Source organism: Arachis ipaensis, chromosome B04, assembly GCF_000816755.2.
Source record: "Arachis ipaensis cultivar K30076 chromosome B04, Araip1.1, whole genome shotgun sequence".
NCBI classification, from domain to species: domain Eukaryota; kingdom Viridiplantae; phylum Streptophyta; class Magnoliopsida; order Fabales; family Fabaceae; genus Arachis; species Arachis ipaensis.
Genome location: NC_029788.2, coordinates 80,749,670 through 80,773,137, shown reverse-complemented (window position 1 = coordinate 80,773,137; position 23,468 = coordinate 80,749,670). Strand labels below are relative to the sequence as shown.

The 23,468-nt window shown below is 40.6% G+C and overlaps 1 protein-coding gene across 1 annotated transcript; it reads right to left on the bottom strand.

The window, feature by feature from the left end:
* Positions 10,737–11,971, bottom strand: LOC107639455 (probable glutathione S-transferase). Its single transcript, XM_016342954.2, has 2 exons — positions 11,487–11,971; positions 10,737–11,315 (listed from the first exon to the last, which is right to left on the bottom strand). The coding sequence occupies exons 1-2, from the start codon at positions 11,799–11,801 to the stop codon at positions 10,959–10,961; spliced, it is 672 nt and encodes a 223-aa protein (XP_016198440.1). The 5' UTR covers positions 11,802–11,971; the 3' UTR covers positions 10,737–10,958.

Below are 23,468 nucleotides of genomic sequence, written 5' to 3'. Positions count from 1 at the left end.
GAGCAGGAGCAAGGACAAGAACATTCTTGTTGAAGCAGACCCTGAACCTGAAAGGACTCTGAAGAGGAAACTAAGAGAAGTTAAAATACAATAATCCAGAGATAACTGTACAGAAATTTTTGAACAGGAAGAGGAGATGGCAGCCGAAAATAATAATAATGCAAGGAGGATGCTTGGTGACTTTACTGCACCTAATTCCAATTTACATGGAAGAAGCATCTCCATCCCTACCATTGGAGCAAACAATTTTGAGCTGAAACCTCAATTGGTTTCTCTGATGCAACAAAACTACAAGTTTCATGGACTTCCATCTGAAGATCCTTTTCAGTTCTTAACTGAATTCTTGTAGATCTATGATACTGTTAAGACTAATGGAGTAGATTCTGAAGTCTACAGGCTCATGCTTTTCCCGTTTGCTGTAAGAGACAGAGCTAGAGTGTGGTTGGACTCTCAACCCAAAGATAGCCTGAACTCTTGGGATAAGCTGGTCACGACTTTCTTAGCCAAGTTCTTTCCTCCTCAAAAGCTGAGTAAGCTTAGAGTGGATGTTCAAATCTTCAGACAGAAAGAAGGTGAATCCCTCTATGAAGCTTGGGAGAGATACAAGGAACTAACCAAAAAGTGTCCTTCTGACATGCTTTCAGAATGGACCATCCTGGATATATTATATGATGGTCTGTCTGAATTAGCTAAGATGTCATTAGATACTTCTGCAGGTGGATCCATTCACCTAAAGAAAACGCCTGCAGAAGCTCAAGAACTCATTGACATGGTTGCTAATAACCAGTTCATGTACATTTCTAAGAGGAATCCTGTGAGTAATGGGACACCTCAGAAGAAGGGAGTTCTTGAAATTGATACTCTGAATGCCATATTAGCCCAGAATAAAATATTGACTCAGCAAGTCAATATGATTTCTCAGAGTCTGAATGGAATGCAAGCTGCATCCAACAGTACTCAAGAGGCATCTTCTGAAGAAGAAGCTTATGATCCTGAAAACCCTGCAATAGCAGAGGTGAATTACATGGGTGAACCATATGGAAACACCTATAATCCCTCATGGAGAAATCACCCAAATCTCTCATGGAAGGATCAACAAAAGCCTCAACAAGGCTTTACTAATGGTGGAAGAAACAGGTTTAGCAATAGCAAGCCTTTTCCATCATCCACTCAGCAACAGACAGAGAACTCTGAACAAAATACCTCTAATTTAGCAAACTTAGTCTCTGATCTATCTAAGGCCACTGTGAGTTTCATGATGAAACAAGGTCCTCCATTAGAAATTTGGAAGCACAAGTGGGCCAGCTGAGTAAAAGAATCACTGAAACCCCTCCTAGTACTCTCCCAAGCAATACAGAAGAGAATCCAAAAGGCATGGAGAAATCACCCAAATCTCTCATGGAAGGATCAACAAAAGCCTCAACAAGGCTTTAATAATGGTGGAAGAAACAGGTTTAGCAATAGCAAGCCTTTTCCATCATCCACTCAGCAACAGACAGAGAACTCTGAACAAAGTACCTCTAATTTAGCAAACTTACTCTCTGATCTATCTAAGGCCACTGTGAGTTTCATGAATGAAACAAGGTCCTCCATTAGAAATTTGGAGGCACAAGTGGGACAGCTGAGTAAGAAAATCACTGAAACCCCTCCTAGTGCTCTCCCAAGCAATACAGAAGAAAATCCAAAAAGAGAGTGCAAGGCCATTGACATAGTCAACATGGCCAACCCTAGAGAGGAAGGGGAGGACGTGAATCCCAAGGAGGAAGACCTCCTAGGACGTCCAATGATCAATAAGGAGTATCCCTTTGAGGAACCAAAGGACTCTGAGGCTCATCTAGAGACCATAGAGATTCCATTAAACCTCCTTATGCCATTCATGAGCTCTGATGAATATTCCTCTTCTGAAGAGAATGAGGATATTACTGAAGAGCAAGTTACCAAGTTCCTTGGTGCAATCATGAAGCTGAATGCTAATTTATTTGGTAAAGAGACTTGGGGAGATGAACCTCCCCTGTTCACCAATGAACTAAATGCATTGGATCAACTGAGATTGCCTCAGAAGAAACAGGATCCTGGAAAGTTCCTAATACCTTAACCATAGAGATTCCATTGAACCTCCTTATGCCATTCATGAGCTCTGAAGAGTACTATTATTCTGAAGAGAATGAAGATGTTATTGAAGAGCAAGTTGCCAAGTTCCTTGGTGCAATCATGAAGCTGAATGCCAATTTATTTGGTAATGAAACTTGGGGAGATGAACCTCCCCTGTTCACCAATGAACTAAATGCATTGGATCAACTAAGATTGCCTCAAAAGAAACAGGATCCTGGAAAGTTCCTAATACCTTGTACCATAGGCACCATGACCTTTGAGAAGGCTCTATGTGACCTGGGGTCAGGAATAAACCTCATGCCACTCTCTGTAATGGAGAAACTGAAAATCTTTGAGGTGCAAGCTGCTAGAATCTCATTAGAGATGGCAGACAATTCAAGAAAAGAGGCTTATGGACAAGTAGAGGACGTACTAGTAAAGGTTGAAGGCCTTTACATCCCTGCTGATTTCATAATCCTAGATACTGGGAAGGATGAGGATGAATCCATCATCCTTGGAAGACCCTTCCTAGCCACAACAAGAGCTGTGAGTACAAGCTGCTAAAATCTCATTAGAGATGGCAGACAATTCCAGAAAATAGGCTTATGGACAAGTAGAGGACATGTTAGTAAAGGTTGAAGGCCTTTACATCCCTACTGATTTTATAATCCTAGATACTGGGAAGGATGAGGATGAATCCATCATCCTTGGAAGACCCTTCCTAGCCACAGCAAGAGTTGTGATTGATGTTAACAGAGGTGAACTTCCTTCAATTGAATGAGGACTCCCTTGAGTTTAAAACTCAAGGACATCCTCCTGTAAACATGGAAAAGAGGCACAGTAAGCTTCTCCCACTGTAGAGTCAACCAAAGCCCCCACAGTCAAACTCTAAGTTTGGTGTTGGGAGGCCACAATCAAACTCTAAGTTTGGTGTTGAACTCCCATATCCAAACTCTAAGTTTGGTGTTGGGGAGTCTCAACAATGCTCTGAACATCTGTAAGGCTCTATGAGAGCCCACTGTCAAGCTATTGACATTAAAAAAGCGCTTGTTGGGAGGCAACCCAATTTTTATTTATCTAATTTTATTTTTATTTTATTGTTATTTCATGTTTTATTAGGTTCATGATCATGTGGAGTCACAAAATAAATATAAAAATTGAAAACAAAATCAAAAATATCAGAAGAAAAATCACACCCTGGAGGAGGATCTTACTGGCGTTTAAACGCCAGTAAAGAGCATCTGGCTGGCGTTCAACGCCAGAACAGAGTATGGATCTGGCGTTGAACGCCAGAAACAAGCAGCATCCTGGCGTTCAGATGCCAGAAATGCACAGTCAAGAAGAGCTGGCGCTGAACGCCAGAAACAAGCATCTAGCTGGCGTTCAACGCCAGAAATATGTTGCATCTGGGCGCTGAACGCCCAGAACAAGCATCAATTCGGCGTTTAAACGCCAGAATTGCATGCAAAGGCATTTTACATGCCTAATGGGTGCAGGGATGTAAATCCTTGACACCTCAAGATCTGTGGACCTCACAGGATCATCTCAGGATCTGTGGACCCTATATAAACCCCTCCATTCTTCTTCATTTTTCACACAAAACAACCCTCTCTTCCCCTCCTTGGCCGATTACACGTCTCCCTCCTCTCCTCCATATTTTCTTCTTCTTCTTCATCTATTCTTTCTTCTCTTACTCGAGGGCGAGCAATATTCTAAGTTTGGTGTGGTAAAAGCATAAGCTTTTTATTTTTCCATTACCATTGATGGCACCTAAGACCGGAGAATCCTCTAGAAAAGGGAAAGGGAAAACAAAAGCTTCCACCTCCGAGTCATGGGAGATGGAAAGATTCATCTCCAAAACTCATCAAGACCACTTCTATGATGTTGTGGCCAAGAAGAAGGTGATCCCCGAGGTCCCTTTCAAGCTCAAGAGAAATGAGTATCCGGAGATCCGACATGAAATCCAAAGAAGAGGTTGGGAAGTTCTAACAAACCCCATCCAACAAGTCGGCATCCTAATGGTTCAAGAGTTCTATGCCAATGCATGGATCACTAGGAACCATGATCAAAGTAAGAACCCGAACCCAAAAAATTATCTCACCATGGTTCGGGGGAAATACTTAGATTTTAGTCCAAAAAATGTGAGGTTGGTGTTTGACTTGCCTATGATGCAAGGAGATGCACGCCCCTACACTAGAAGGGTCAACTTTGATCAAAGGTTGAACCAAGTCCTCATGGACATATGTGTGGAAGGAGCTCAATGGAAGATTGACTCAAAAAGCAAACTGGTTCAACTTAGAAGACTGGACCTCAAGCCTGTGGCTAGAGGATGGTTGGAGTTCATCCAACGCTCCATCATCCCCACTAGCAACCGATCTGAAGTTACTGTGGATCGGGCCATCATGATTCATAGCATCATGATTGGTGAGGAAGTAGAAGTTCATGAAGTCATCTCCCTTGAACTCTACAAAATAGCCGAAAAGTCCTCCCCCTTGGCAAGGCTAGCTTTCCCTCATCTTATTTGCCATCTATGTTACTCAGCTGGAGCTTTCATAGAAGGAGACATTCCCATTGAGGAAGAGAAGCCCATCACTAAGAAAAGGATAGAGCAAACAAGAGAGCTCACTCATGGAGCTCAAGAAACGCATGAGGAAGCTCACCATCAAGAAATCCCTGAGATACCTCAAGGGATACACTTTCCTCCACATAATTTTTGGGAGCAAATCAACACCTCCCTAGGAGAATTAAGTTCCAACATGGGACAATTAAGGGTGGAACATCAAGAGCACTCCATCATCCTTCATGAAATTAGAGAAGATCAAAGAACAATGAGGGAAGAGCAACAAAGACAAGGAAGAGACATAGAAGAGCTCAAGGACATCATTGGTTCCTCAAGGAGAAAACGCCACCATCACAAAGGTGGATTCATTCCTTGTTCTTAAAAATGGCACGCTTTTAATTGCGTTGGAAAGTATACATCCAAGGATTTTCAGCAATATATAATAGTCCATACTTTGGCCGAGTTTAGATGACGCAAAAGGGCGTTGAACGCCAGTTCTACGCTGCAGTCTGGAGTTAAACGCCAGAAACACGTCACAAGCCAGAGTTGAATGCCAGAAACATGTTACAAACTGGCGTTCAACTCCAAAAATGACCTCTCCACGTGTAAACTTCAAGCTCAGCCCAAGCACACACCAAGTGGGCCCCAGAAGTGGATTTATGCATCAATTACTTACTTCTGTAAACCCTAGTAACTAGTTTAGTATAAATAGGACTTTTTACTATTGTATTAGACATCTTATAATCTTTTGATCGATCTTTGGAACGTTTTTCCTTAGACATGGGGGCTGGCCATTCGGCCATGCCTGAACCTTCATTACTTATGTATTTTCAACGGTAGAGTTTCTGCACTCCATAGATTAAGGTGTGGAGCTCTGCTGTTCCTCATGAATTAATGCAAAGTACTACTGTTTTTCTATTCAATTCAACTTATTCCGCTTCTAAGATATTCATTCGCACTTCAATATGAATGTGATGAACGTGACAATCATCATCATTCCCTATAAACGCGTGCCTGACAACCACTTCCGTTCTACCTTAGATTGAATGAGTATCTCTTAGATCTCTTAATCAGAATCTTCGTGGTATAAGCTGGATTGATGGCGGCATTCATGAGAATCCGGAAAGTCTAAACCTTGTCTGTGGTATTCCGAGTAGGATTCAGGGATTGAATGACTGTGACGAACTTCAAACTCGCGAGTGCTGGGCGTAGTGACAGACGCAAAAGGATAGTAAATCCTATTCCAGTATGATCAAGAACCTCCAGATGATTAGCCATGCAGTGACAGCGCATCGGACCATTTTCACAGAGAGGATGGGATGTAGCCATTGACAACGGTGATGCCTTCAGATGATTAGCCATGTAGTGACAGCGCATCGGACTATTTTCACAGAGAGGATGAGATGTAGCCATTGACAACGGTGATGCCCTTACATAAAGCCAGCCATGGAAAGGAGTATGATTGATTGGATGAAGACAGCAGGAAAGCAGAAGTTCAGAAGAACAAACGCATCTCTATATGCTTATCTGAAATTCTAACCAATGAATTACATAAGTATTTCTATCTTTTCTATTTATTTATTATTATTCGAAAACTCCATAACCATTTGATATCCGCCTGACTGAGATTTACAAGGTGACCATAGCTTGCTTCATACCAACAATCTCCGTGGGATCGACCCTTACTCACGTAAGGTTTTATTACTTGGACGACCCAGTGCACTTGCTGGTTAGTTGTGCGAAGTTGTGAAGTTATGCTTGGACCATGGTATTGTGCATCAGTTTGTTGGCGCCATTATCAGGGAGAGAACGAACAACAAATTTTACAACCTCAGAGTAACAATTTCGCATACCAATTGCCCACTGAGCTTGAAATCAAAAAGAAAGAAGAAAAGATGTAGTGCATGAGAAATTATGTTTAATTTTTAGAATAGTCTCATTTATTCAAATGTGGTGGTATTTTCTGTGACTCTGAATGCATGACATGAACAGTGCATATTTAAATTTGAATAAAAGAATGTTGATGTACAAGGAACAGAGATTTAGAGAATTATTATGAAGCAAAAGACAAAGCAAAATAAGCATAAAAGCAAGGTCCAAGGCTTTGAGCATCAATGACTAGGGAGTCTGAAATAATCAAAAGCTCAAAGAGTTGTTTTCCTAGTTATATGCTTGTGGTATTCTTGTTTCAAGTAACCTTTGAGACAGAATATTTAGAGTCATGACCAAATGCATTCAGCAGAGTATGCCAAAGGCTTTGAGCACCACTATTTGGGAGTAACTGAAAAAAAAAAGAAGAAAAATTAGAATTTAGAAAGAGTTCCCCAGTCAAGTGCTTGTGGTGTTTCTGTGTCAAGTAAAGCTTGAGACAAAACATTTAAAGTCACGGCAAGGCTCAAGGTGCAAAGCACCAAAGAAAAGAGAATTAAAGTAAATTTTGCTGTGTTCAAGGATTAAACTGGCGTATAAAGATCAGAGAATTCATAATATGATCCGAATTCTAATTCCGAATAACACTGACATCCCTGTGATTCAAAGGAGAGTGAGATGCCAAAACTATTTAGAGTTACAATGAATAAACCCCATCTTAAGAATAGACTTGAACATGACTAAACTCTCACTTCTCATGCAAATTCACAACTTAATCTTACACTTATTTTTGGTTGCTTGAGGACAAGCAACAATTCAAGTTTGGTATTGTGAAGCGTGAGCATCTTTCCTATCTTTTCCTAGTGAATTTGCATTTAATTTGTTGAGTTTAATCAAGAATTAATTATCTTTACCACTATGGATGCTACTTTGAGTCGTGTGCAATTCTGTTTATTTTAGGTAGCATTTGGTTGGATTTGATGGAGTTTTCGCAGAAAAAGAGAAGAAGGCTATATAGGGCAGGAATGGCTTAGAGGATGGAGAGGAAACTTGCACAAATGGAAGGAGCACAAGAATTAAAGGAGATGACCAGTGAGGAGCGGCGCGTGCGTGTACCTGACGCGTGCGCGTGATTTGGAGATTTGCACAGCGACGCGTGCGCGTACCTAACGCGTACGCGTGACATGCGCCACGTGTAGAAAACGCTGATTATTTAATTAATTCTCATTTAAACTTTATTTTTATTTTAAAATAGGAAAAGATATTATTTTAGTTTTAGAAAATAGATTTTTAAATTAATTAGGATTAGATATAAAAGAGAAAAGAGACTTCTCTTCGGGGATTCCAACATTATTCCACTTTTCATTCCACCTCAGCCCAATTTACAGTTTTTGAGAATCCTTATTTTCTCTCTGAACCATGAGCAACTAAACCTCCACTGTTAAGGTTAGGAGCTCTGTCTATTGTATGGATTGATACTATTATTTTTCTATTTTAATTCATGTACTGATTTATAATTCAAGGATTATTTTCGTTCTTTATCTTATGAATTTGGGTGGAACAGAAGTATGACCCTCTTTCTAATTGAGTTCTTGTATAACTTTGAAAAGCTCTTTACTTGAACAACAGCTTGAAAATAATTCCTCCTAAATTCTAATTATCTGGACTTAATGGGATACATGACATATAATCCTCTTATATTTGGATAATTAGGATTTTTGTGGCATAATAACTAGAATTAAACTTCACCCCCTAATTGGAATTAATTGACCAAGGAATTGGCGGTTGATGAAAGTTAGAGGAGACTAGAAAGGTCTAAGGAATTAGGGTCTAGTCACATATAGTTTTCCATGAATTAAATCTTGCATGATTAAAATAAATTAATAAGAAAAGTCAATCTGAAAAATAGATAAATCTGAAGCCTTAACTGCCTTCTCCATATTCTTTTTCCAACTTATTTACTTGCCTGTCTTCTGATATTCTGAATTTACTGTTTAATACTTTTAAACTCTCAAACACTATTCTCTGCTTGTCTAACTAAGTAAATTAATCAACCATTGTTGCTTAGTCCCTCAATCCTCGTGGGATCAACCCTCACTCACCTGAGGTATTACTTGGTACGACCCGGTGCACTTGCCGGTTAGTTTGTGGTTGTAAATTCCGCACCACTTTCCGAGCTTGTCGGAGCTCCTCAATATCTATCTGTCCTTTAGCCTTTTCGCAGAACTCGACAAAAGTCTTTAGTTTGGCAACTGCGATTGCCTCTTGAAATTTGTCTGGTCGAAGTCCACTTTTGATGGCATGCAAATGCACCTCGAGGTGAAGGTCTGGTATGCTCATGGCCATTTTTGTGAAATGAGTAATGTAGTCCTTCAGACTTTCATTCTGATCTTGTTTGATTGTATTCAGATATTTAGAATCATGTAGGTAGATAGAAGAGGCAACAAAATGATCCTCAAAAAGCTTGGCTAATTCCTGAAAATGAGAAATAGAATCTGCAGGCAAAGAACTAAACCAATCAAGTGCAGGACCGTCTAAAAAAGTGGGAAAACAATGGCATAAAACAGGGTCAGAGGCATCATTTACTATCATTATAGATCGAAAACTTTTTGATGTGCTTCTTCGGGTCCCCTAACCCATCATAAGAGGTTAAAGTTATTGGAAAAGTGAATCTCCTAGGCATTTGAAAATTTATAATGTCAGCCGTGAATGGTCCTAGAGAGTTATCGGAAGCAGTGTCCTTATTCTCTGGTCGAAATTTTTCATTCCGGGGAGGCCGAGCTTTTTTGTTCCGAGCAGTTTCGGAGACGTGTGATGGGTCGGATTCGTGTTCTACCTCCTTTGTTTGCTCATTACGATCACCATTATTTTCAATCCGAGCATTAATTAACTCGGCGATCTGGTTCGCCATTCTTTGATTTCCCTCCGCCATACGTTGATTTGCTTGTTGCAGCTCAGTTACCATCCGAAGGAGTTCGGAAGGTGTTGGGGGAGGTAGATCAGCCATGGATGGACTTTGGAAATTTTGAGGCCAAAAAAGGAAAGGAGAGTTATATCTCGGGCCCCACGGTGGGCACCAATTGTTCTTGAGTGAATAACCTGGCTATAACTCGACTCTTGGTAGCTAGCACCGAGCTATTATTCCCGACGCCGAGCTAAGAACTTGGAGGTCCGAGCTTCTCGTCAAAGAGGTATACCACATCGTGGAGAGAACAAAAAAGGGGAGTGTACCTGCCAAAGGCACTCCGATGCTTAAATCAGTATTGTATATTCAATGTGTGCTTAATTCCTGAAAAGCATCTTACCTTCCCTTTTTATAGGGTGAAGTATCCGATGATTAAATTTTGAAAGTTCTCCTCCTTTATAAAGAGTAATGTCAGATGGAGACGTTTTTATTCGGACGATCGTTTTATCAGTTACCAATTTTGTAACGTAGATTGTCGAGTTATATTGTTTAGGTCGATCTATAACGTCCGCTTAGGTGTGTGATACCCATATCAATACTAAGATTTAAATATTTTAATCAAACTTCAATTAAAATTAAGTTAAATATAATAAAATAATATATTTATATATAAAAAATATAATTTCAAAAATTAATTTATTTTATAATTTATTATTTTAAATCGATTAATTATTAAAAATGACATAAATTTAATTGATTAATTGATCTTTTAATTGTTTTCTTTTTAGTTTATTCGATTCACTGCCAAGTGATTTTTATTTTAAACCAAACTCGTCTGATGGTCAAATTCAATTAATCGTGTTGAACCGGCCAATGTGTTGCCGTTCTCCCATGCTTTTAACAATAAGATTGCGTTTGTTTACAAAGACAGGACACTGAGACAGGAACAGAGACACAAAATCGTATTTGACAGGAGAGATATGGACAAAGACAATGTTTCAGAGACACTGAATTAGTGTATTTTGTGTCCATCGTGACAAGAAGGATACGGTGACACTAACAAGAGATACAACTTATTTTTTATTTTTTTTTATTATTCTTGTTATTTTTTTATAATTATATTTTTTATTATTATATTTTTCATTTCAAATTTTTTGAATGAAAAAAATAAAAATAAATTATATTTTTATAATTTGTTCTAATTTATTATTAAACAAAATACAAAAATATAAAATTTTGTATCAGTGTCTTAACTTATCTTATTCTCAGTTTTATCTTGTTCTCAGAAACAAATGTAGTCTAATAGTCCAACAGGAAAGAAAATTATTATTACCAAACTCTTTTATTAACCGATAAGATCCTAGGATTTCTCTAAGAGGGAGGAATCCGAGGTTGCAACAGCATCGTTTACAATAATACGAAATTCTAATAAAAACAATTGAACAACAACACGTCAACACCACCACGGAAGAAACTCAATACATTCCTCAACAAACTCCAACATTCATTTCAACCCGCTCTCTAGTATCAACTCTATTTTGCTGAGGCAAGAAGGCTTTCATAGCGACCTTTGAAGAATGCCAAAATTGGGTCTCTAGGAGGCAAACACTCTTTGATAGTTGGTTGACTGAGAAATTCTTGACTCCATTTGTAGAGTTTGGGAAACTTCTCATTAGTGAACAGTTGAAGACCTGCAATTTCTTGAATCAGAGGCACCCAAAACGCAATGTATACAGCGGCAATGTCCACAAGGCCAAATTCCTCTCCTCCAAAGAACTTGCCTTTAAGCTCATCTTCAAGAAACTGAAGAGCCTCGTGTGTTTCTTTAACGTTCTTCTCACGTTCTTCCTCGTTAACGGTGAAAACAGATTTCCATGCAGCACCGAACACCTGGATTTGCACAAATTAAATTAATGGTTAAAAAATAACATAATTACGGATGAACGGAGTTTATTTATACTTTATGAGTTTAATTCATGGATAATGTAAAACATTTTTACGTCATTTTTAAATGTAAAGAAAATTAAAGTACTATTTATGATGAGAATTAAAATTATTTACCTTGTCATCTATGAACTTGGCCCAGAAACGTGCCAGGGCTCTCTGGTAAGGATCAGTGGGCAAAATGGATTTGCCCTTCCAAGCTTCATCGATGTACTCAACAATCACAAGGGACTCATTTATGGGCCTCTCATTGTGAACAAGCACTGGCACCTTCTTGTGAATTGGGTTGTATTTTAGGAGTTCTTCACTCTTGTTCTGCAAATCTTGTGTTACAAATTTGTATTCAACTCCCTTCAATTTTAGAGCAATCTGAACCCTGCAAACAAACGGGCTTCCCACAACCCCCAAGAGCTTCACATCATCCTGAGCCATATTGGTTAGAAGCAAAATGCAATTCAAATCTGGTTGCACTTAGAGAGAAATAAGAGATGTACTTAGATTTTGGTATATGATTGGTGATTCCTATGATAGACTTGTGTGGGCATTTATAGAACCAAGAAGCCTGATTTTCAACCTACCACGTTGCTCATTAACACTGACTTTTATGGTCGACAATGGTTGACTAGGAAAGAATAAAAAACTATAACTATAAGAGATTTTAATTAATATTTTTGTTTTAACATTAAAAATTAAAATATTCAATTAATTTTTTAAAAAATTAATTTAGCGTATTACTCAAAATGTAAATATAAAGAAATAAACTCTAAATAAGACGAAAATCAAAGACTACAGTTATAGTACGGCATTTTGTATTAATTAAAAATAAATGCGAATGAATGGGACGGAGTGGCGTGAGACATGACGAATGCACGAGAAGAATCCAGAACAAAAAGAAAATAATTTAATTACTTTTTATATTTTAATGTCCTCGCCTTCTAAATGGCTAACTGTGCCCAGCCTAGCCCCTGCTCCTGCCCCCCGGGCATTGCCACAGGCAGCCACCTCCGGGACGTCCCTCACTGCGTTTCCCTGTGCTCCCGAGGTACCATCCTTCCCCATTAGGCAGCTCAATCCCGCTTGGGATCCCTCATCGTGCAAGCCAACCTCACTTATCCCATCCTGCGCCCCTTGCTCCTGCCGGTGGACTGCCGCCCTGATTCCCGTCCCCTTCTGCGCAACCCTTCCCCCATCAAGCTCAACTCCCACCCCATCGATCAGTCCTCCGCCCCCCACCATCTCCTCTAGTTCCGGGTTCTTATCCACCGACGGATCCCCGAGTTTAAGCGGAAACCCTCTCGCCTCAGGATCCTTCTCCGCTGGTGAGCACCCCAGCCCTCGCAAACCTTCCATCGGCGCCGCTTCAAACAGCTCCCGTGGATCCCTCCGGATCCTCAGGCCGCCCGCCCCGTCGTGGCCTCCAATGGAAAGAAACCCGATTCCAAATTCTAGGATCCTTTGGTGTTAACTGTACTCCTCTCGTACTACCCCTGGAGTACTCACCTCTCACAGCCCCTCTGCCTCCCATTTCAGTTATTGGCTATCAGCTAGGGTTTCCATAAGAATACTTAATTTGGTTCGTATAAATATAATAATCTTAAATTCTTTTTGTGATCAAATTTCAAATGTAATGAACCATGAATTTGGAGCTGAGCAAAGAAAACTAGAAATGATCAGAATTACTTGATTTAAACCATTTCAATTTTATATTTTGGAAAAAAATGTATCTAAAAATTAATATCTAGTATAAAAATATAAATAGTCTAATATAAAAATTTAATTATAAATTCTGAAATTGTAAAAACTAAATTATAAATTTAATGAAATTAAACTAACAAAATAATTAAAAAACAAAAAGTTATCTTCTCTTCTTTTACAAAATTGTCTATATTTAATACTCCTATATCTTAGGAATAATTACAACTATTAATTTAATATTCGACATACATCTTAATTATGTTGCAAAACGTGTAATTGTGTAAATATTTCTCAAAAGTTTTAGAGCACAGTAATTTTCTTATTGAATACTCCAACTCCGTCAAAAAGATTATTATTATTATTATTATTATTATTATTATTCTCTTTTTTATTTTGGTTTGGTGTTTTCTCTTGTATCATTCCTTGTTTAGACTTTAGACTTGGAAGGTGGAAGGGGTAAATACTTTTTTCGTCCAGTAGATATGGGGTCAAAATTAAAATCGTCCCCAATCTTTTTTTCTTATTAAAATTATCCTTAACGTTACAAAACGTTATAAAATCGTCATTTTTACAAAAAATAATAATACTTTGATAATTTTACCTTTAAAACAAATAATATTAAAAAAATAAGAAAAACCCCACTTTCCAAGTTTTAACTTCCTTCTTCCTCATTCTTTCGGATCGTCAGTGAGGGGGTCTTCCATGAGGGGATCATTGGTGGTAGGAGATCCGGTGACGCCGCCGCCTCCGATGGCAGGGAAGAAGGCGGCGCCGGTGGCGGAGGAGGATGATGCAAGCAGCAAGTATGGGGAGATGATGGAGATGAAGATGGTGGTGTGGCATAAGGACTTGAAGGAGATCGTAGAAGCCATTAAAGAGAGATTTGACAAAGGGGGTGGCTCTGCTTGACGGTGACGGTGGTGGATCTCAGTGGCGGCGGCGGCGTTTCTCGGCGGCAGAGGCGCGGCGGTGGCTAAGCACGGGTTTCCCCTCTCTCTCCTCTGCTCCCGAGCTCTCTCTCTCTCATCAGATCTCGCTTGCTCTCTTTCTCCTCTGGCTCTCTCTTCCTCCAGCGACCACCACGGCCACGGCGCACTCAACGACGGCAGCAGTTCGGCGATGGCCTAACAACGATGACGACGAATCCCTTGCAGCAACAGACGCAATAGTGAACAGCTCCTCCTCTCATTCGCGCTCTCTCCTCTCCATTTCGGGCTCGATAACGGTGGCAGGAGCCTCCTCCTCTTCGCGGTGCTCGGCTTCGGTGTTCGATATGCTGAGATTTAAGAACATGAACATCCTTTTTTTTAATTCTTTTTAATTTCTGTGGTTGTTGATTTTGGATTTGAAGTGCAATTGATGATTGTTGAACTGTTGTCAAATTTAAATTTGTTAGTGATTTATTTTGCTGAATTTGTTATTGTTCAATTTGCTGGATTTGTTGTTGTTGCTGATGAAGAAGAGAAAAAGAATTGTTGTCCCTGCTAGTAAGTCATCTGGAAGAGCCTCTAAGGATTCACACCCCTCAATTTTCAGGCTGTGAAGGTTGGATGATAAGGCCTTCAATTGTGGTACCAAATGAAGATTGGAATATCAACTTGTGGGGTGATTGGAATATCAGCTTTACCAAATGAAGATTGTGTGTCCTTTTTCTGTTTAGTTTTGGGAATAATATCAGCTTCAACTTGATGACTATGCATGCTAGAGAAAGCTTCTGTTGTATGTGAAGATAATAATGAATCAAGCGGCAATCTGCTTCCTTTGGACTTAGTTTCCTCAATCTCACTTGAAGAGTCAAGAGTGACAGTGTCCTTAAAACTTGAAAAGTCAGAGTAGGATATTGAGGTTGTTTCACGTGATCCTTGTGAATATTTGAGAAAGGATGGATCTGAATGGGTTCTAACAAAACTAGAACTGCTTTTAGACTTTCCCTCATTAGAATAATCGTAATTGGGTAATCTCATATCTATTATATCATCCAAGAGCTTTCTTAAAAACTCCATCTCATCTTTCTCTTGCTTTTCCAAATCAGACATTCTCTCACAGAATTTGTGCTCTTCTTGATATCCCATTTGAGACCTCTGTTCCTGTTTCTGCACCTTCCTCTTTATTTTCTTTGATTTTCTCCCCCATGATGAGGAACCTCTTGATCTAGCACTATCTTCCATCTCCAACGAGGTAACAAGTCCTTTATGCTTTGCTGCAAACAAAAGTGGAAGTGGGAACCATAATATAAAAGACCCAAATGGCCAAATTTAAAGGTATAAGGTTTCTTCCTATTCACCAAGATGAGGAAAAAGGGAAAATAGGTTCATCATCATCATGTCTTAAACACACATCAAAATATAAAGGCACATAGCCTAAAGTTAACTTAAAATAAAACATAAAATTACGATTAAAATTCTTATTAAGATGGCTTTGAAAATAACGATCTTTCCTTGATAATTGAAGTTCTTAAAATAAGCTACAACTTGAACAAAATGTTAAGGACAAGAATCTGAAAAATAAAAAAGGTACCTCCAAGAACAATATGGCATTCACCACATTCAAAGAGAGAATAATCAGCATGCATACGAAGGATAGTGAAACAGTGGGGGCACATCCCCAACCGCACCTTGGTTGAGTCCTCCATTGCCGAGACACACACAAAGGAACTCTAAACAAAAAGCATCACAAGATCAAACCGAAAGCTTGGCTTAAGTAAAATGCTTATTCTTTTTTAGAGTACAAACACATTTTCAGAACATTTTACCCAATCAAACTTTAGTTATAGCTTTCATTTTCATTAGCTAAGAAAAATCTAGCACCTTTATCAAAATCGGTGCGGCTTCCCTTCTCTCCCCCAAGATCCGCCGTAAAACTGCCATCGTTATTGAGCCTGAAATGGAGAGGAGAGAGCGCGAATGAGAGGAGGAGCTGTTCACTATTGCGTCTATTGCTGCAAGGAATTCGTCGTCGTCGTTGTTGGGCCATCGCCGAACTGCTTCCGCCGTTGAGTGCGTCGTGGCCGTGGTGGTCGCTGGAGGAAGAGAGAGCCAGAGGAGAAAAAGAGCAAGTGAGATCTGAGGAGAGAGAGAGAGCTCGGGAGCAGAGGAGAGAGAGGGGAAACCCGTGCTCAGCCACCGCCGCGCCTCTGCCGCCGAGAAACGCCGCCGCCGCCATTGAGATCCACCACCGTCACCGTCAAGCAGAGCCACCCCCTTTGTCAAATCTCTCTTTAATGGCTTCTACGATCTCCTTCAAGTCCTTATGCCACACCACCATCTTCATCTCCATCATCTCCCCATACTTGCTGCTTGCATCATCCTCCTCCGCCACCGGCGCCGCCTTCTTCCCTGCCATCGGAGGCGGCGGCGTCACCGGATCTCCTACCACCAATGATCCCCTCATGGAAGACCCCCTCACTGACGATCCGAAAGAATGAGGAAGAAAGAAGTTGAAACTTGGAAAGGAGGGTCAGGGGCCTGAGAGTTTGGTTAGATCTGAAAGTAGGAGAAAGGTAAAATTTTGGGGGTGAAAGGGGGGTGAGAGACCGAAGAGGCTGGGAGTGGGGTGGGGTGGGATTTTTTTTTTTTTTTAATATTATTTTTATTTTTGTTTTAGGGGTAAAATTGTTAAAGTATTATTATTTTTTGTAAAAATGACAAAAGAATAAATAATCCTAATAAATCAATAGCACTAAAAAATTACGTAGATCACCCAAAGGAAATTACGTTACGTGCATATTCTTAAAGGAACTTTCTATATAAATCGAATGAGGCATTGTCGATTTAGCATCTTTGGTAGTATGATTCGTTCGTAATAGACAACGACGAAGATTTGGAAGTTCATTTCCATTGTCATTGGCAATTCTCAGAGGTGAGGACCTCTGAGCTATTGGCCAAGCCTGTGGATGTGGTCTCTAGTTCAGGAGGTTCTAACCGCAGTCCTTAGCCTTCAGTCATGGCAACCTGCTCTAGTTTGAGGCTTGTTGGTGCCTTTTCATCTCTGCCTGTGATGGAGCCTGAGGCAGTTTTCGTTGCCTCCCCGTTCTTTACTGCTGATCTAAACCGTACTCGTGACGGAGAAGTGGGTGACACTGGACCTGTCGGTAATGTTGCGATTGCGTTGCATGGCATTCCTAATGTGGTTTTGGAATCCCGACAGAGTGGAGCACTGGATGGTGTGGAAGATGTATTTCAGGATGAGGATGATGATGATGTGGTGCCCGTCACGATTACCGATGATAGTGATAATGAGCTAGCGAGGAGTACTCCAGCTGGGGGTAGTGAAGCGGCTAGTTCAGAAACTCCACAGTACCCCCCGTACTTTTTAACTTTGGACTTGGATGCCATGAGACAGCAGGGGGAACCTATTGTACCTGTCAGATTTGGGGCCAGAGACACACAGGATACAGGAGGACTAGTTGAGTTCCAAGTTGGTCAGCAGTTTCTGGATAAAGAGGAGGTCGTGCTGAGCATGAATACATACAGCATCCGACGTGGGGTTGAGTATAAAGTGTTGGAATCTGATTACCGCAAGTACCATAGGAAGTGTAAGGAATTCGGCAATGGGTGCACATGGTTGATTCGTATGTCTATGCTAGCGCAGAGATATTTGGGAGGTAAAACGGTACAATGGACCGCATACTTGTCTGGCCACTTGCATATCCAGTGATCACAGGAGGCTTGATTACCATGTGATATCGGCTTTCATACTGCCTATGATTAGAGTCGATGCTGTCGTGTGGAACAAGGTACTGTAGAATGCGACAGAGGCCCATTTTGGTTTTAGACTGACTTATAGGAGGGTTTGGATGGCTAAGCCGAAGGCCGTGGCTCAGATTTACGGAGACTGGGAAGAGTCATATAATGAATTGCCGCGATAGGTGCTAGGTGTACAGATGACGATGTCGGGTAGTGTTGCAGTATTGAGAACTAGCCCTATGCGATTGGGTGGTCAAGTCGATGAGGAGCAAGCTTATTTTCACTGGCTTTTTTGGACATTCCCACCGTGTCTCTAGGCCTTTTGACATTGCAAGTCTCTGGTCAGTGTTAATGGGACCCATTTGTACGAAAAATACGGTGGAACACTAGTAGTTGCGATTGCTCAGGACAACAATTCCAATATAATTCCTGTCGCATTCGCACCTGTGGAGGGTGAGAATGCAGAGTCATGGTCGTTCTTCTTATCCCACCATCGACAGCACATAACACCTCAACCGAGTATTTTAGTCATTTCAGATAGGTGCAACGGGATCAAGGCTGCACTAGAGACTCTTGATAGCGGTTGACTTCTGCCTACTGCATACAGGGCATTTTTTATCCGACACGTGGCAGCGAACTTTGCCCTCAGTTTTAAGGGCAAGGATGCTAGGAGGTTTCTAGTGAATGCTGCTTATGCGAAGACTAAGGACGAGTTCGACTACTGGTTTGACATCCTCCGCTCTGAAGACCCGGCCATGTGTGACTGGGCCAACCGGATTGACTCTGTGTAGTGGACTCAACATTGCGATGAAGGTAGGAGGTTCGGTCATATGACCACGAACATCTCTGAGTGTTTTAGCTCGATCCTAAAGGGTGTAAGAAACCTTCCGGTGTGTTTGTCGGTCTAGTCCACATACGGTAGATTAGCAGAGCTTTTTGTTCGAAAAGAAAGAGAGGAAGAGGCACAGTTGAGAACAGGGCATCGGTTTAGTCAGCATTTGCTGAAGGCAATTCAGGCTAATCTAAAAGCCTCAAGGTGTTTGATAGTGACTTTGTACGACAGGGACCATTCGGAGTTCACTGTGGCTGAGACCATGGTGCACGAAATTGTGATGTCAATGTTCACATTACTCTCTTACAATTTCGCACAACTAACTAGCAAGTGCACTGGGTCGTCCAAGTAATACCTTACGTGAGTAAGGGTCGATCCCACGGAGATTGTTGGCCTGAAGCAAGCTATGGTTATCTCGTAACTCTTAGTCAGGATATAATATCAATAATAATTCTTAATTTGAGTTGTGAAAAGTAAGAAGGGCAGAACACAAATTATACTTGTATGCAATGATGGAGAATATGTTGGAGTTTTGGAGATGCTTTATCTTCTGAAATTCTGCTTTCCTCTGTTTCTGATTCACGCACGCACGTCCTCCTATGGCAAGCTGTGTGTTGGTAGATCACCGTTGTCAATGGCTACCATCCATCCTTCCAGTGAAAAGGGTCCAGGTGCGCTGTCACCGCACGGCTAATCATCTGCAGGTTCTCGATCGTACCGGAATAGGATTTACTATCCTTTTGCATCTGTCACTACGCCCAGCACTCGTGAGTTTGAAGCTTGTCATAGTCATTCAATCCCTGAATCCTACTCGGAATACCACAGACAAGGTTTAGACTTTCCGGATTCTCTTGAATGCTGCCATCAATCTAGCTTATACCATGAAGATTCTGATTAAGAGATCCAAGAGATATTCATTCATTCTACGGTGAACGAAAGTGGTTGTCAGACACGCGTTCGTGGGAGAATGATGATGATTGTCACGTTCATCACATTCATGTTGAAGTGCGAATGGATATCTTAGATAGGAACACGCATGTTTGAATGGAAAACAGAAATACTTGCATTAATTCATCAGCCTTGACTTTAACCGCTCAGTCTCAAGTTTTCACTTGACACCTTCACGCCACAAGCACATGGTTAGGGACAGCTTGGTTTAGCCGCTTAGGTCAGGATTTTATTCCTTTAGGCCCTCCTATCCACTGATGCTCAAAGCCTTGGGGTCCTTTTTATTACCCTTGCCTTTTGGTTTTAAGGGCTATTGGCTTTTTGCTCTTGCCTCTTGGTTTTAAGAGCTTTGGCTTTTTCTGCTTGCTTTTTCTTTTTCTTTCTCTATTTCTATTTTTTTTCTGCAAACTTTTGTATTCACTGTTTTTTCTTGCTTCAAGAATCATTTTTATGATTTTTCAGATTATCAATAACATGTCTCATGTTCGTCATTCTTTCAAGAGCCAACATATTTAACAGTCTTAAACATCAAATTCAAAAGACATATGCACTGTTCAAGCATTCATTCAGAAAACAAAAAGTATTGTCACCACATCAAAATATAAGATACTCCCAGTATTCAGATTGAGGGATTTCTGGGAGAAATTCCTGTGTTTTCTTCTTGATGGGGTCATCCTGTGCTTGTTGTTTTTCCATTGATGCTTTGGTGATTGGCCGCTCAACTGAGATATACTCAGTTATTCCCATCCTTACTCCAGCGTCCTTACAGAGCATAGAAATCAAGCTTGGATAAGCCAACCTGGCATCTTTAGAATTTTTGTTTGCAATTTTGTAAAATTCAGTTGAAATCAGTTGATGAACTTCCACTTCTTTTCCCATCATGACGCAATGGATCATCACTGCTCTTCTAATAGTGACTTCAGAACGGTTTCTAGTGGGCAGCAGAGAATGCCCAATGAAGTCCAGCCATCCTCTGGCAACTAGTTTGAGATCTTCTCTTTTGAGTTGATTTGGGACACCCTTCGTGCTGGTGGTCCACCTGGCTCCAGGGATACATATATCCTCTAGAATCTTATCCAGGCCCTTATCTGTTCTCATCATTCTCCTATTGAAGGAGTCTGGATCATCTTTCAGCTGAGGTAGCTTTAAGATCTCCCTGATCTTGTCAGGGTGGGTATGAACAATCTTTCCTCTGACCAAGGTCCGATAGTCATAGAGAGCAGATCCAGATAGTCTTTGCTTGTCTGTTTGCCACATATTAGCATAGAACTCCTGGACCATATTCCTTCCCACTTTCGTTTCAGGATTAGCTAGGATCTCCCAGTTCCTGATTCGAATTTGCTCCTGGATCTCCGGATATTCGTCTTCTTTCAGATCGAATCTAACTTCCGGGATCACTGATCTTAGACCCATTATTTTGTAATAATGGTCTGAATGTTCTTTAGTTGAGAACTTCCTTGATTCCAAAGTGGTTTTGGAACACTCTCTTTCTTGCCTCTTGGAGTGGGTTGTTTTCCTTTAGGAGCCATGATCTTAGTGATCACGGATAGGTACACCAAACTTAGAGGTTTGCTTGTCCTCAAGCAAAAAGAAAAGAAAGGAGAGGGAGAGAAGGAGAGCTAGGTGCAATTGTGGATAGGAGGGATGGGCAGCCGAACCCATATTTAAAGGGAGGGGGGGTGTTTTTTTCGAAAATACAAAGAAAGATAAGATAGAAGATATGATTTAAAATTGAAAAGATATGAAAGATATTTGAAAAAGATAGATTTGGATTTTTGAAAAAGATAGTATGGAGATTTGAAAAAGATATTGATTAGTTGAAAAGATTTTTGAATGAAAAGAGATAGATTTGTTTTGAAAATTTTGAAAAAGAGTTGAATTGGATAAAAAAGGATTTGTGCTTATGGATTAAGATACATTTGATATTTTAAAATAGGGTTTTTAGAAATTAGGGATTTTAGAAATCAGGGTTCTTAACATGTTTATGCAAGAAATCATGAATTGAAACATGAAAATTAAATTTAGAATGAAAAATATGAAGTAAAAACGAATTCACTTCCTCCTCACCATCCTGGCGTTTGAACGCCCAGCTGTTGCTTCTTTCTGGCGTTGAACGCCAGGAACTCCTTTGTCACTGGGCATTTTTCTGAACGCCCAAGACGCTGTAAATCTGGCGTTAAACGCCCAGAAGGAGCTTCTTTCAGGCGTTCAACGCCCAGAAGATGCTTCTTTCTAGCGTTTAACGCCCAGATGGCTATCCTTACTGGCGTTCAACGTCCAGTGGATGCTTCTTTTGGGCGTTGAACGCCCAAAACAGACTCTTACTGGCATTTTCTTGCCAGAGAGCTCTTTTTCTCTGTTTTGTGTGCAGAATCCTTCTGTAACCCTGTGAACTTATACAATTGACTCTTTACCTTAGTATCAGTGAACTTTATATAAACAAATAAGATCAAGAATAGGGCAAAATGCTTAGAGGAAGTGATGTCCCATGGCTGGGTTGCCTCCCAGCAAGCGCTTCTTTATTGTCTTTAGCTGGACCTTGCTGAGCTTTTAATCTAGCTTCAGCCTTGAGCACTCTTGCTCAATATTGCCTTCAAGATAGTGCTTGATTCTCTGTCCATTAACAATGAACTTCTTATCAGAATCAATATCTTGAAGCTCCACATAACCATATGGTGATACACTTGTAATCACATATGGTCCCCTCCACCGGGACTTCAGTTTCCCGGGGAATAACCTGAGCCTAGAGTTAAACAACAGAACCTTTTGTCCTGGTTCAAAGATTCTAGATGACAGCTTCTGTCATGCCACTTTTTTTATTTTTCTTTATAAATCTTGGCATTTTCGAAAGCAGTGAATCTGAATTCCTCTAGCTCATTTAGCTGGAGCAATCTTTTTTCTCCAGCTAATTTGGCATCAAAGTTTAGGAATCTGGTTGCCCAGTAGGCTTTATATTCCAGTATTCCAGGCAAGTGACATGCCTTACCATAGGATTCTTTTTAGTTCTCTGTTAGAGACTTCAGCTTGCCCATTTGTCTGTGGATGATATGGAGTTGCCACCTTGTGGCGAATCCCATACCGGACCATGGCAGAGTGAAGCTGTTTGTTGCAGAAGTGAGTGCCCCCATCACTGATTAGTACCCTGGGGACACCAAACCTGCTGAATATATGTTTCTGGAGGAATTTCAGTACTATTTTAGTATCATTGGTGGGTGCGGCAATGGCCTCAACCCATTTTGATACATAGTCAACTGCCACCAGAATATAAGTGTTTGAGTATGATGGTGGGAAAGGCCCCATGAAATCAATACCCCATACATCAAACCACTCAATCTCCAAGATTCCTTATTGAGGCATGGCGTAACTGTGAGGCAAATTACCAGCTCTCTGGCAACTGTCACAGTTACGTACAAACTCTCGAGAATCTCTGTAGAGTGTAGGCCAGTAGAAGCCACATTGGAGGACCTTGGTGGCTGTTCGCTCACCTCCAAAATGACCTCCATATTGTGACCTATGGCAATGCCATAAGATCCTTTGTGCTTATTCTTTAGGCACACACCTACGAATTATGCCATCTGCACATCTCTTAAAGAGATAGGGTTCATCCCACAAGTAGTACTTTGCATCAGTAATTAATTTTTTCTTTTGTTGCCTGCTATACTCCTTGGGAATGAACCTTGCAGCTTTGTAGTTTGCAATGTCTACAAACCATGGTGTTTCCTGAATGGCAAACAAATGCTCATCCGGAAAGGTCTCAGAGATTTCAAGAGAGGGGAATGACGTCCCTTCTATTGGCTCTATCCGGGACAGATGGTCAGCCACTTGGTTCTCTGTCACTTTTCTGTCTCTTATTTCTATATCAAACTCTTGCAGAAGCAACACCCATCTTATGAGTCTGGGTTTTGAATCCTGCTTTGTGAGTAGATATTTAAGAGCAGC

Excerpts from the sequence above, each read along its gene's own strand:
- LOC107639455 (XM_016342954.2), bottom strand. The coding sequence starts at position 11,801 with ATGGCTCAGGATGATGTGAAGCTCTTGGGGGTTGTGGGAAGCCCGTTT. Across the intron at positions 11,316-11,486 it reads CCAAGTTCATAGATGACAAG|GTGTTCGGTGCTGCATGGAA; the intron begins GTAAATAATTTT and ends GTGCAAATCCAG.